Source organism: Belonocnema kinseyi, chromosome 9 (genome assembly GCF_010883055.1).
Source record: "Belonocnema kinseyi isolate 2016_QV_RU_SX_M_011 chromosome 9, B_treatae_v1, whole genome shotgun sequence".
NCBI classification, from domain to species: Eukaryota; Metazoa; Arthropoda; class Insecta; order Hymenoptera; family Cynipidae; genus Belonocnema; species Belonocnema kinseyi.
Genome location: NC_046665.1, coordinates 124,285,242 through 124,298,105, shown reverse-complemented (window position 1 = coordinate 124,298,105; position 12,864 = coordinate 124,285,242). Strand labels below are relative to the sequence as shown.

Here is a 12,864-nt window from a genome sequence, read left to right as displayed (position 1 = left end):
TTCATCTTTTGGTATATTATTTTTAAGACTATAAATGACTATTTAAGCTAAAAAAATTTTTTTCGATTTTTTGAAAATTCTACAGTGGTGTAACCCCTTAAATGATTTTCAATTCATTTAAATGCTTTTTAAATTCAGGTTGATTTGTTTAATGAATTCCATCTAATTTTTCATATTTTTTTCAAATTTCTCTAAATTCACCCAAAATTTATTGTAATCAATCAAATCTTTATCGATTTTCAAAAAAATTGTTCCAATTCATTTGAATTATTTTGAATTTATCTTGAATTATTTTGCAATCATTAGTCACTTCTTGTTTTAGTCATTTTTATTTTTAAGAATTTGTCATTTTTCTTGGAATTCTTTAAAATTCTTTAGAATTCTTCTAAATTTTCACTGAATTAAATTCATTTTTCCATTTTTTAAAAATTGTTTTCAATTCATTTCATTGGTTTTTAAATTAAGATTTATTATTTAATTAATTCTATCTAATTCTTCTTATTTCTTTCAAATTTCTCTAAATTCACCCAAAATTTATTGTAATCAATCAAATCTTTATCGATTTTCAAAATTGTTCCAATTCATTTGAATTATTTTGAATTTGTCTTGAATTATTTTGCAATCATTAGTCACTTCTTGTTTTAGTAATTTTTATATTTAAAAATTTGTCATTTTTCTTGGAATTCATCCTGAATTCTTTTATATTCTTTTGAATTCTTCTAACTTTTCACTTGATTAAATTCATTTTTCCATTTGTTTAAAAATTGTTTTCGATTCATTTAATTGCTTTTAAAATTCAGGTTGATTTTTTTAATGAATTTCATCTAATTCTTCTCATTTTTTTTAATGCAAAAATTCCAATTCACCATTTTAAAATTGTGTTTATGTGTGCTAGCTTTTTGTAATTGGCCCAGTGATGGTCAGTTTAGGTTAAAAGCTTCTAATTTCAATTGTTCTTTGAATGCAGGTACATTTGTCGAAAAGGCCCATTTGCTTTCGACGGTGATCCAGAATATAGAACTGATGCCAGATTACTACCAAAAAGCGAGTTTGTCTTTCGCTGTCGCGGAAAACGATCCACTCTATAAAAAATATCAAGAACACGGTTTGCTGCCTTCGGAAACTAGTTCTTCCGCCGAAACTAGTTAAATTAGACATGAATTTCAACATATATTTTGACTGAAGTACACTTTTTATACGAATCAATGTATCACAATTTATCGTTTTACGGTCTATGGACAAATGAAGAGAAACAAAAAACAAAAAAGAAAAAAAGAAAGAAAGAAAGAGTGTGTAAGTGGAAATTTATGTATCGTGATTTTAATCCTGTGACACAAAAAAACATGCATCCTACTTTTGCATTGATTTTTCCCATCAGCTTAGTGTATCATGTATTTATTCTCTGAAATTAAAACTGCTTCAGCATATCACAGTTAGCACATTTTTTTTTTTTTTTTTGATTATAGCTAAAATTGGAAACCGGAAATTTAATTCTAATCGCAGAAAAATTCAAGTTTTCATTATTTTAGGACATTTTTTTCAATTTCAGGCTTTTTCTAATTTTTTGTTTAGATTTTAGGATATTTTTAAAATTTCTGAGACATTTTCAGGAGCTTTTGAAGTATTTTAGAAAGTTTTAAAAGATTCCAAGGATTTTTTTATTATTAATTTATTTAGTTGAAGTGATTTTAAAGAATTGTGAAATTTTAAAAGATTTAAAAATATTTCACATTATTTTATAAGATTTCCGAGGATTTCAAGGGATTTTAAAACTCTATATTCTCTTGAATTTTATGAATTCAGTGAAATTTTTTTAAATTTAATTGGTCCTAAGGATCAATTGATAAAATGATTAAAGGATTTGAAATATTTTAACCTATTTTTTTTCAAATTTTCTGACATTTTCAAAAGCTTCACAAAATTTCAGAGGTTAAAGAATTTAAAACAATTTTTATTATTTTAAGAGATTACAAAGAATTTTTTTATTGATTTCAGTTTCAAGGGCTTTCAAAAGATATAAAAAAATTTATATATTGTAGGAAATTTAAAAAGATTTCCAGAAATTGTTTATTTATTTCAGTAGTTTGAAGGCTTTCAAAGACTGAAATATTTTAGGGGTTTTTAAAAGATTCCAAAGCATTTTCAAGAAATTAAAAAAATTTCAATTTCTAGGGGTTTTAATAATTTTAAGGGATTTTAATATTTTAATGGATTTCAACGAATTTTTCACCAGACATAAGTGATTTCGTAGGGTTTCGAAATTCTGAAGAGATTTTCAAATATTTGTTTACAATTCATTTTGTAATTCCCCCTGAATTCTTATTTATTTATCCTCAATTCTTTTAAATTCTTTTGAATTCTTATCAATTTGCACTCAATTCTACCCAATTCAATTAATTTTTTCATGTTTTTGAATTTTTTTCGATTCATTTGATTGCTTTTCAAATTCAGGTTGATTTTTTATAAATTCCATCTAATTCTTCTCATTTTTTTTTCAATTTTTCAAATTGTTCCCAATGGTTTGAATTATTTTGAAATTATCTTGAATTATTTTTTAATCATCAGTCACTTTTTGTTTTAGAAATTTGCATTTTTAAAGATTTGACATTTTTCTTGGGAATCATCCTGAATTCTTTTAAATTCTTTTGAATTCTTCTAAATTTTCAATTATTTAAATTAATTTTTCCATTTTTTAAAATTGTTGTCGATTCATTTAATTGATTTCTTAATTCAGGTTGATTTTTTTAATAAATTCCATTTAATTTTTCTTATTTCTTTTAAATTTCTCTAAATTCATTCAAAATTTATTGTAATCAATCAAATTTTTATCGGTTTTCAAAATTGCTCCTATTCATTTGAATTATTTTGCAATCATTAGTTACTTTTTGTTTTAGAAATTTGTAGTTTTAAAGATTTGAAATTTTTGTTTGAATTCATCGTGAATTCTTTTAAATTCTTTTGAATTCTTCTAAATTCTCACTTATTTAAATTAATTTTTCTATTTAAAAAAAATTGTTTTCGATTCATTTAATTGATTTTTAGATTCAGGTTCATTTGTTTAATGAATTCCATTCAATTCTTCTCATTTTTTTTTAAATTTCTCTTAATTCACTCAAAATTGATTGTAATCACTAAAATTTTTATCGATTATTTTGCAATCATTAGTCACTTCTTGTTTTAGAAATTTGTATTTTTAAAGATTTAACATTTCTCTTGGAATTCATCCTGAATTCTTTTAAATTTTTAATTATTTAAATTAATTTTTCCATTTTTTAAAAATTGTTTTCGATTCATTTAATTGATTTTTAAATTCAGGTTGATTTGTTTAATGAATTCCATCTAATTCTTCTCATTTTTTTAATTTCTCTTAATTCACTCAAAATTGATTGTAATCACTAAAATTTTTATCCATTATTTTGCAATCATTAGTCACTTCTTGTTTTAGAAATTTGTAGTTTTAAAGATTTGAAATTTTTCTTTGAATTCATCCTAAATTCTTTTAAATTCTTTTGAATTCTTCTAAATTTTCACTTATTTAAATTAATTTTTCCATTTTTAAAAAACTGTTTTCAATTCATTTAATTGATTTTTAAATTCAGGTTGATTTTTTTAATGAATTCCATCTAATTTTTTTTATTTCTTTTAAATTTCTCTAAATTCATTCAAAATTTATTGTAATCAATCAAATTTTTATCGGTTTTCAAAATTGCTCCTATTCATTTGAATTATTTTGCAATCATTAGTCACTTCTTGTTTTAGAAATTTGTAGTTTTAAAGATTTGAAATTTTTCTTCGAATCCATCCTGAATTCTTTTAAATTCTTTTGAATTCTTCTAAATTTTCACTTATTTAAATTAATTTTTCTATTTTTAAAAAATTGATTTCGATTCATTTAATTGATTTTTAAATTCAGGTTCATTTGTTTAATGAATTCCATTTAATTCTTCTCATTTTTTTTTTAATTTCTCTTAATTCACTCAAAATTGATTGTAATCACTAAAATTTTTATCGATTATTTTGCAATCATTAGTCACTTCTTGTTTTAGAAATTTGTAGTTTTAAAGATTTAAAAATTTTCTTGGAATTTATCCTGAATTCTTTTTAATTCTTTTAAATTCTTTGGAATTCTCTTGAATTTCTTTCAATTTTTAAAAGTATCATTATATGTATTTCATCAAATTTTTTAATTACCTTAAATTTTTCTAAGCTGATTACAAAGTTACTGAATTCAATGAAGGTTTTTCAAATTGCTTCAAATTCATTTTATTTCTTTTTTTTAATTCATCTTGAATTTTTATGAATTTCATCGACATCTCTTTTATCTTAAATTCCTGTAAATTCATTCCAGTTTTACGGAAATAAATGGATTTTTTTGATTTTTTAATCATTTTGTCCAATTGATTTGAATTCTTTTGAATGTATCTTGAATTTTTTTGAAATCTTCTAAATTTATCATAAATTTGTTTATTATTTTTTATTATAAGAAAAATCTTTTGCAATTATTTTCTCTGTTAAATTGGTATCTTTTTCAATATTTAGAAGTTTTGAAAAAATTTAAAATTTAATTGGAAATTATTTCAAAGAATTTAAAAATTATACGATTATAGTTTCAGATATTTAAAAAAAATTTTAATATATTAATAAGAATGTTGTTAGAATACAATTTTCTTATTTTTTTTCAAATTCTGGAAATGAAAAGGATTTATTTTCTTTACTCATAAAAATAAGATTATTATAGTATTTCAGAATTAAAATTTTTTAATATTATTAATAAGAATTCCAATTTAATAGTTATAAATATCAATGAATAATTTAATAATCATCATTAAAATATCTTGCAAATGAACAAAATTTACGAGATTAAAAAAAATTATATGATTATATTTACAGATTTTTTTTTCAATTTTGTAATAATATTAATTAGAATTGTTTAGAATGAAATTTTGTTGGTCGCACCTATTTTAAAATCTTTATCATTATTTTAAGGCGAGTTTTTTATTTGCCAATTGATAGGAATTAATTTTTTACTCATAAAAATAATATGATTATAATATTCCATAATTGTTGGAATTTTTTAATATTATTAATAAGAATTGTTTATTATGAAATTGAATAGAATTGACAATGTTAAAAAAAGTAGAGCAACTTTTTTTCAAAGTAGATTCAATTTTTTTAATTACATGATTTTAATTCCAGTTTTTAAAAAATTTTATAATAATATTAACAAGAATTGTTTAGAATAAAATTTTCTTAGTCACACCTATTCAAAAGTCTTCATCATTATTTTAAGGTAAGTTTTAAATTTGCGAATTGAAAGGAATTAATTTTTTTCGCATAAAAATATTATGACTATTATATTCCAAAATTATTTCAATCAATATTTCAATAATTATCAGTGAAATATCTTGAAATCGAATAGAATTAACAATTTTAAAAAAAGAACACCTAACATTTTTTTAAAGTAGATTCAATTTTCAAAAATTATATGATTTTAATTCTATATTTAAAAAAAATTTTAGAATAATATTAATTAGAATTGTTTAGAATGAAATTTTCTTGTTCGCACCTACTTTAAACTCTTTGTCATTATTTTAAGGCGAGTTTTTTTTATTTGCGAATTGATAGGAATTTAAATTTAAAAATTTTTTTTGGAAACTTCGAAGTCACAGAAGATTTAAAAAATGACTGGAATTTTCTTAGTCGCACTTATTTCAAAGTCTAAATAATTGATTTATGGCGAGTTTTAAATCTGCTAATTTATACGGATTAATTTTTTTGCAATAAAAATAATATAAGTAATTCCATAATTAAAAACAAATTATAATAATATTAATGAAAATTGTTCACAATTCAATGACTACTAACAGGTTTTTTATATTTACATTCATCAATCATTGCATAAATAATTGTTTGTTTTTCAAAAGTAAACCTGAAAAAGTCATGGAATTTTGAAACAAGGCCCTGAAAATGAAAAGACAATTATTTACATAGTGTGTGTTTATTAACAAAAGTAAATGTCGTACAAGTCCGTATAATACATCTTTTCCTTAAAACTTACCGAAAACCTTAGCTTACAGCGATTTTATAAAATAATAAAAAAAGAAGTAATCACACAAGGAATTTCTTGAAACTGAAAAGTTTCTAGAAACTTAAGCACTTCTAGAAACTTAAGCGCTTCTAGAAACTTAAGCGCTTCTGGAAACTTAAGCGCTTCTGGAAACTTAAAAGCTTCTAGAAATTTAAATAATTCTGTTCATCAAATTTCGGCAATTTTATCTTTTGTGCTTTCGTCATTTCGTTGTAAACTTAATTTTAGTTCAACTGCCGAAACTACATTACTTTCTTATTTTACGCTACAAATAAAATTACTAAATAATGCAGATTCTTAGCTTTAAATTAAAGATATAATAATTAGTATATATTAAAGTTATATTATTTCACTCAACTACTGTCTTTAATTTTAAATCCAGAAGTTTAAATATTAGAAAAGAAGGGATAAGTTCAATCCCCTCGCACCAGTTTCATTCTTATTTTTTGTATTTATTCCAATAGGCTTTTATATTCAAATAAGATAATACAATTTGGCACATTTTCCTTAAATTTTAATTCCTTTTCACAAAATTTTGATCTTCTGGCTTTTTTTCAGATGCGAAGAGATTTTATTTTACTTTTTCACCATGACTTGAATGGCAGAAATTAAAAAAAGAAATCTGAGAAAATTTGAGAGCATTTCAATTTAGTAAATTATAAGAAAAAATATAATTTCCCTTATCTTCATTTTTAATAATTAACTTGATCGTAACTCTAGTCACAATATTTGATTTTTAAGTAATATTGCACAGTGAATTATTACGAATATAGACTAGAAAACATGATCAAGTGTTTTTGAAATATAAAAAAAAATTTTTTAATGCCAAAGCAGTAGGTACCTATATACAATTGTGTGAATTACATATTGTAAAGCACGTTATTAAAATACACGAGGGAGACGATTGTTCATTTCTTAAGTGAATTACTCGCTATAAATTATTTTACAAATTATAAATTACAGAGTAAGTCAAAATTCTCTGTTTTTTTTAGGCGCCTCCCCCCTTATCTCTTTTAAGTTACACCAGTAAAATAACAGCTCGTGACTGACTAGCTTATTAAGTTTGACAAAGAAACTCTGTGCCGGAAATTAATTTTTCCCTGAAAAGAGAATTAACTAAATTCATGTTAATGCTCTTTTAAAAATTGTGAGATATTTGCAGTATAAACTAAGAATAAAAAAATCATTAGTTTAAATTATAACAAATCTAGTTAAAAATTACCTCATGCTTTTATTTTGAATCCACTTTTGAGAAATCCGTTGCGGGATTTTCCGTTTATCGCGTAGCCATTTGTCTTCCCTTTTCGATGTTCGAATAAAACATCATCTGACTCAGTGTCAGACTCTGACAAAACCATCTTATGTGGTGAAACTGAAAATATTTTTGATCAGAAAACGTTTTCAAAAACCGGGAATTTATTTTTTGAGCGGAAATTTTACAAATTTGTAGAAAAAAAATCCGTTTAACTTTGATTCCAACCTTTTTTCTTAATAATTAGTTAAATTGTGATTTTTTTAAATTATATCATTCAGTTTAGAATGCGCATTTTAAAATGCAGTTTTGAAGACTTAAACAATTAAAAATTAGAAGCGTTTAAAATCGAAGAGTTTTTATAACAAAAACATTTTTAGTTTGTCGGCTGTGAATATAAATTAAATTTCACTTTAAAATATTCCATTTTTGAAACATGCAATTTGAAATTTTGCAATTAAGAAAAAGAACAATTACTTAATATTTATAAATATCTGATTTCATTTGAAATCAGTAATTATAAATCAAATATTTAAAACCAGAAAAAAACTAAACGTTGAATGTTCCAATTTTATTGTTTTATTGAAAAAATGTATTGAAAAAAAAAATTTGAAATGATTTTGGCAGATTTAAGAATAATTTTTTATTTTGAGAGATTTTTTTAAATTCGAATAATTGTAAGAGATATTTTGAAGTTGTGAAAAACTGTTCATAATATTTGAATATTTGAAAAAATTTGAGACATGTAGATGTTTCAAGAACTCGAAATAAAATTTTGATGAATTTTAAGGATTTTTAAAAAACTATTTAAAATAAAAATAATTTAACTTTTAATTTGAACAGGGAATTTTCAATTGTTTACAAATTTATAGTTGGCAATTTAGGAAACATTTTTCATCTAACAAAAGAAAAAAAATTGCAACGAAATTGATGAATTTAGAAAGTAAAAAAATACGATTTTTCAACAAAAAATATCAATTGTTCAATCACAAAAATTAATTTTCCATTAAAAAAAATTTGTTTTTAACCAAATAGTTAAAATTTCTAACAAAATTTTTGAGTCTTCAACATAAAAGATAAATCTTTAATCAAAAATAAAATAGTCAAATTTTCTTTTTAAAAAATTAGATTTTAACAAAACAAAAAAAAACTAATTTTCAACCAAAGAGATCCAAACAAAATTAATTTCTTTAATTAATAGTTGAATTTTCATTTTAAAAAATTTCAATTGCGACAACGAAAATGTAAAGTAGATATTTGAATTTCTAAGCCAAAAGGATAAATTTTCTATAAAAGAATTGAATTTTAAACCCAAAAATATGAATTGACCAAAAAAAAAGTTCATTTTCTACTATAATTGTTGAATTTCCAACCAAAAACGACAAATTTACCACAAAAAAGTTTAATTTTCAACTATAGAGATGAATTTTTAACTGAAAAAGATGTTTTTTACCAAGAAATTTAATTTAGTATAAAAAAAGACGACTTTGTAACAAAATACATGAATTTTCAACGAAATAGTTCAATTTTGAAGTAAAAAAGGTCAATTTTCAACTAAAAACTCTTATTAAAAAAAAATGGAATTTTAATTTTTAATTAAATAATTTAAAAAATTGTCAACAAGATAAATAAAAAATGAATTTTTAACAAATTAGTTCAATTGTCAACCAAGCAGTTGAATTTTCAACCAAAAAGGATAAATTTTCAATAAAAAATCCAATTTTTCACTTAAATGAAAATATTTTTCCGCTTAAATAACATAATAAACATAAAAAAATATAAACTAATTTAATTAAAATTATAATTTTAATTAATGATTACACCTTTTTAATTAAATTATTTTTTATTTAATTACGAAATTCATAAATAACGAAAATAAATTCACAAAAAAATTTCATTGAGAAAGCTTATTTCCAACTAAAAAGTTGAATTTTTTCACCAAAATTGTTGTATTTTCAACTAAGAATGTCAATTTTCAGCCAAAAATGGAACAGTCAAATTTTCATTTGAAAAAATTAATTTTCCACAACAGTAAAATTAATTTTAGAGTTGGAAATTCATGTTTTTGGTCATAATTTTTGGTTAAAAATGAAACTTTTTTGTTAAAAATTCGAGTGCTTGGGTGGCATTTTTTTGTTGCTAAAAAATCTTATTTTTACTGAAAATTCACTTATTTCGTTGAAATTTCGTCTTTTTGATTTAAGAATTCAACAATTTGCTTTTTTTTCTGTCTCGAAAAAAATCTGGGTTGAAAATTGAACAATTTTGCTAAAATTCCATTTTTTGGTTTTTAATTATTAATTTTATAAACTAAACATCGAACTATTCGATTTCGGTAAAAAATTTTATAATTTTAGCTGAAAATTCCACTATCTCATTCAAAGTTGAATTCTTTTGTTAAAAATTAATTTTTTTGTTAAACATTTATCATTTTGGTGAAAAATTTAACTATTTTTTTCAAAAGTAAATTTTTTTTATTTAACATTAATGTTTTCAACTTCAAATTTTTATTAATTATTTTAAAATATAGCTCTTTCAGTTGAAAATACAACTATTTCATTTTACTTTGAAAATTTATGTCTTTGATTTTCCTAAAAGTTAATTTTTTTGGTTAAAGATTTATAATTTTAGTTAAAAATTGGTGTTTTTTATTTGTTAAACATTTTTTTAAACTGAAAATTAAACTATTTTATTTAAAATTCGACGGATTGGTTTGTAAATTAACTTTTTTTTTTGTATAAAACTCAACTATTAATCCAAAACTAAACTGTTTTTAGTTAAAAAATTCCACATTAAAAATTAATTAAAATAAAATTTGGATTAATATCACATCCACAGTTAAAATTATTTAGTTCAAAATGTGTGTAATTGATTATAAACTCATTTTTTTGTAGGGAATTCAACTATTTGGTTAAAAATATGTTTCTTTTTTGGAAAATTAGTTATTATGATAAAAAAATTCAAAGTTTGGTTAAAAAATCAAATGTTAGATAGAAAATATATGTATTTAGTTGAAAATTCGTATTTTTTCGTAGAATATAAATTTTTTGGTCAAAAATGCAACCGTATAAATAAATCTTAATCTGTTTTTTTTTAGTTTTAAAGTATTTTGTTGAAAATTCGTCTTTCTTGGTTATATTAAACTGTTTTAAATACAAATAAAATTCATATTTACTGTTTTAAATATCAGCTATGAAATGTATTTATTTTTTTTTTAACGGAAAATCAATTTTTTTGATTAAAAATGCAACTTTATAGTTATAAATTATTCTATTTTGTTGAGGATTCAAGTATTTGGCTGGGTAAAAATTCGTTTTAATTTAATTAAAAATTATTTTTTAACTATAAATTTAACTATTCGATTTTTGGTTGCAAAGTGATCATTTTTAGTTGAAAATTCCAATATTTGATTGGAAATTTATTCAACTATTTTGCTGAAAGTTCATTTTTTTGGTTTTTAATTATTAATTTTATAAACTGAACATCTAACTATTTCATTTTCGATAAAAAAAAATGTATAATTTTAGATTTTTAAAAAATTAATTTTGTTGACTAAAGATTGATTATTGTGGTTAAAAATTTAACCATTTTCTACAAAAGTTCATTTTTTTATTTAACATTAATGTTTTTAATTGAAAATTTTTATTATTTGGTTTAAAAAATATTCATATTTTTGGTTAAAAATTTTCAGATAAAAAAAAAGACTTCAACTAAAAAGAAGCCTGTGATAAACAGATAAGAATTTTTATAATTTATAGACTAAAAAATAATAATTTAAATAAACATTAAGCTTCATGTTTAATACATTTGAAAAATTGGGTTAAAAACCTGAAAATTTTGCTTAAAAACTAAAACTACTTAAATTTAAAATAGAATGCTCCCAAACTGAAATATTTTTAAAAGAGTATTTGAATTTTATTTTTAAAGTCGATACAAAAAAAAAACCTTCAAAAAATTGGGAAAAAAATTAATATTGAAAGATAAAAATATGAAAAACTTACATATATTACTATCGTCTTCAGCAGCATCAGGTTGAAGAAGAGAGTAACGAAGCGGTTTCTTTTTAGATCGAGAACTCCGTCTTTTCCCGCAAAAAATTCTCTGGCAAATGCACATCATACTCCAGAGGAATCCCACCCAGCAGAGAACCAAAGAAAGTAAAGCTATTATCACATATAAAATACTCCAATCTAAAAAAAAAATGAAAAATATTTTCGAAAATATAATTTAAAATCTAGAAAACTAAAGAAATAATTATTTTTTTATTATTTACCGCAATTTGATTCGCCATTCCCGACATACTTTTGAATTAGATTCTGCATCCAAAATGCTTCGCACATACACTCTCTCGTTTCTTCATCACAAATTCCATGCCCTGAAGTAGAAAAAAAAGGATTGCTTCTTAAATAATTAGGTTTAAACAAACTGTTTAAATTTAAGGCCTCGGACTTATTTCAGAGATTAAAAATAATGTAAATAATATCAAAAATTTTTAAAATAGGATTATAAAGTATTTAAAGTAATGGAAAATTAACTTTAATGTTTATTTAAAATGTTATTCTTTAGTCTGTAAATTATAAACAATTTTATTTATTTATCACAGGCATCGAAGACTTTTTCTAATTTTCTTATTTTTCCGTTTAAATGTCAATTCAATTAATAGAGCCCAATTGGAAAATCGAATTATTTTTACTCTTATAAATTAAAAAAAAGTCTACTATTATATTTTTTGTATAGAATTCATGTTTTTTAATTCAAAATTTTATAATTGGGTTCGAAATTTTATTATTTTGTTGGAGGTTCAAAAAAATTTGTTAAAAAGCTATACTTTTTGGTTCAAACATCATAAATAAAATAAATCCACATTATATCTAAATTCATGTTTTTGTTTTAAAAATGTATCTCTTTCTGTAGAAGTTTTTTTTAAAATTAAAATTCAAGTGTGGTTATAAATTAATCTGTTTCAGTTAAAAATAAACTTTTTTATTGAAAATTCACATTTTCCGGTTGAAAATTAATGTATCCACTTTTGTTGATTCAATCCAACTTTTTTTTTTTATTTTTTATTAAAATAAAGTTTGTTAAAATATCAATTATTACATTTTTCGTTGAAAATTATTTTAGTAAACATATTTTCTTTTTGTTTGTTAAAGATTATTTTTTAAACTGAAAATTAAATTATTTTCTTGAAAATTCATATCCTCGGATTTTCAATTCAAATGTTTTATAGAAAATTTGTCTTTTTAGTTTGAAAATTAAACAATTTAAAATTTCTTTTACTATTTGGTTGAAAATTAATGAATTTTTTGAAAATTCATCTTTTTTGTTGAAAATTAATTTGTAACTGTCTTTTATTTTTTTATTAAAATTATTTTTGTTAAAATAGCAACTGTTACAATTTTCGATAAAAATTAATTTTTTAAAATTTTAAATTTAACTCCTTCGGTGACAGTTAAACTACTTTCCTAAAAATGATTTTTTTTAAATGGAAAATTCATAATTTTATTAAAAAAAATTTTCGTTG

General features: G+C 21.5%; 2 protein-coding genes across 5 annotated transcripts in view; one reads left to right on the top strand and one right to left on the bottom strand.

Moving 5' to 3' along the window:
- LOC117179480 (m7GpppX diphosphatase) overlaps positions 1–1,436 on the top strand; it is a 20,631-nt gene extending 19,195 nt beyond the window's left edge. The window contains exon 4 of the mRNA XM_033371335.1: positions 968–1,436. Coding sequence (XP_033227226.1) covers positions 968–1,149 — 182 coding nt within the window. The 3' untranslated portion in view covers positions 1,150–1,436. The remainder of the gene's footprint in view (positions 1–967) is intronic.
- Positions 1,437–6,759: 5,323 nt separating this feature from the next.
- Positions 6,760–12,864, bottom strand: part of LOC117179870 (dyslexia-associated protein KIAA0319-like protein) — an 81,268-nt gene continuing 75,163 nt past the window's right edge. For 3 of the 4 annotated variants that reach the window (XM_033372038.1, XM_033372041.1, XM_033372039.1), the window contains 4 exons: positions 11,614–11,715; positions 11,342–11,530; positions 7,311–7,460; positions 6,760–7,188 (listed from right to left, as the gene is read on the bottom strand). In XM_033372038.1, the coding sequence (XP_033227929.1) occupies positions 7,312–7,460; positions 11,342–11,530; positions 11,614–11,715 (440 nt within the window). In that variant the 3' untranslated portion in view covers positions 6,760–7,188; position 7,311. Of the gene's footprint in view, positions 7,461–11,341; positions 11,531–11,613; positions 11,716–12,864 lie in introns of all 4 variants that reach the window. The other variant, XM_033372040.1, reaches the window with a different exon arrangement.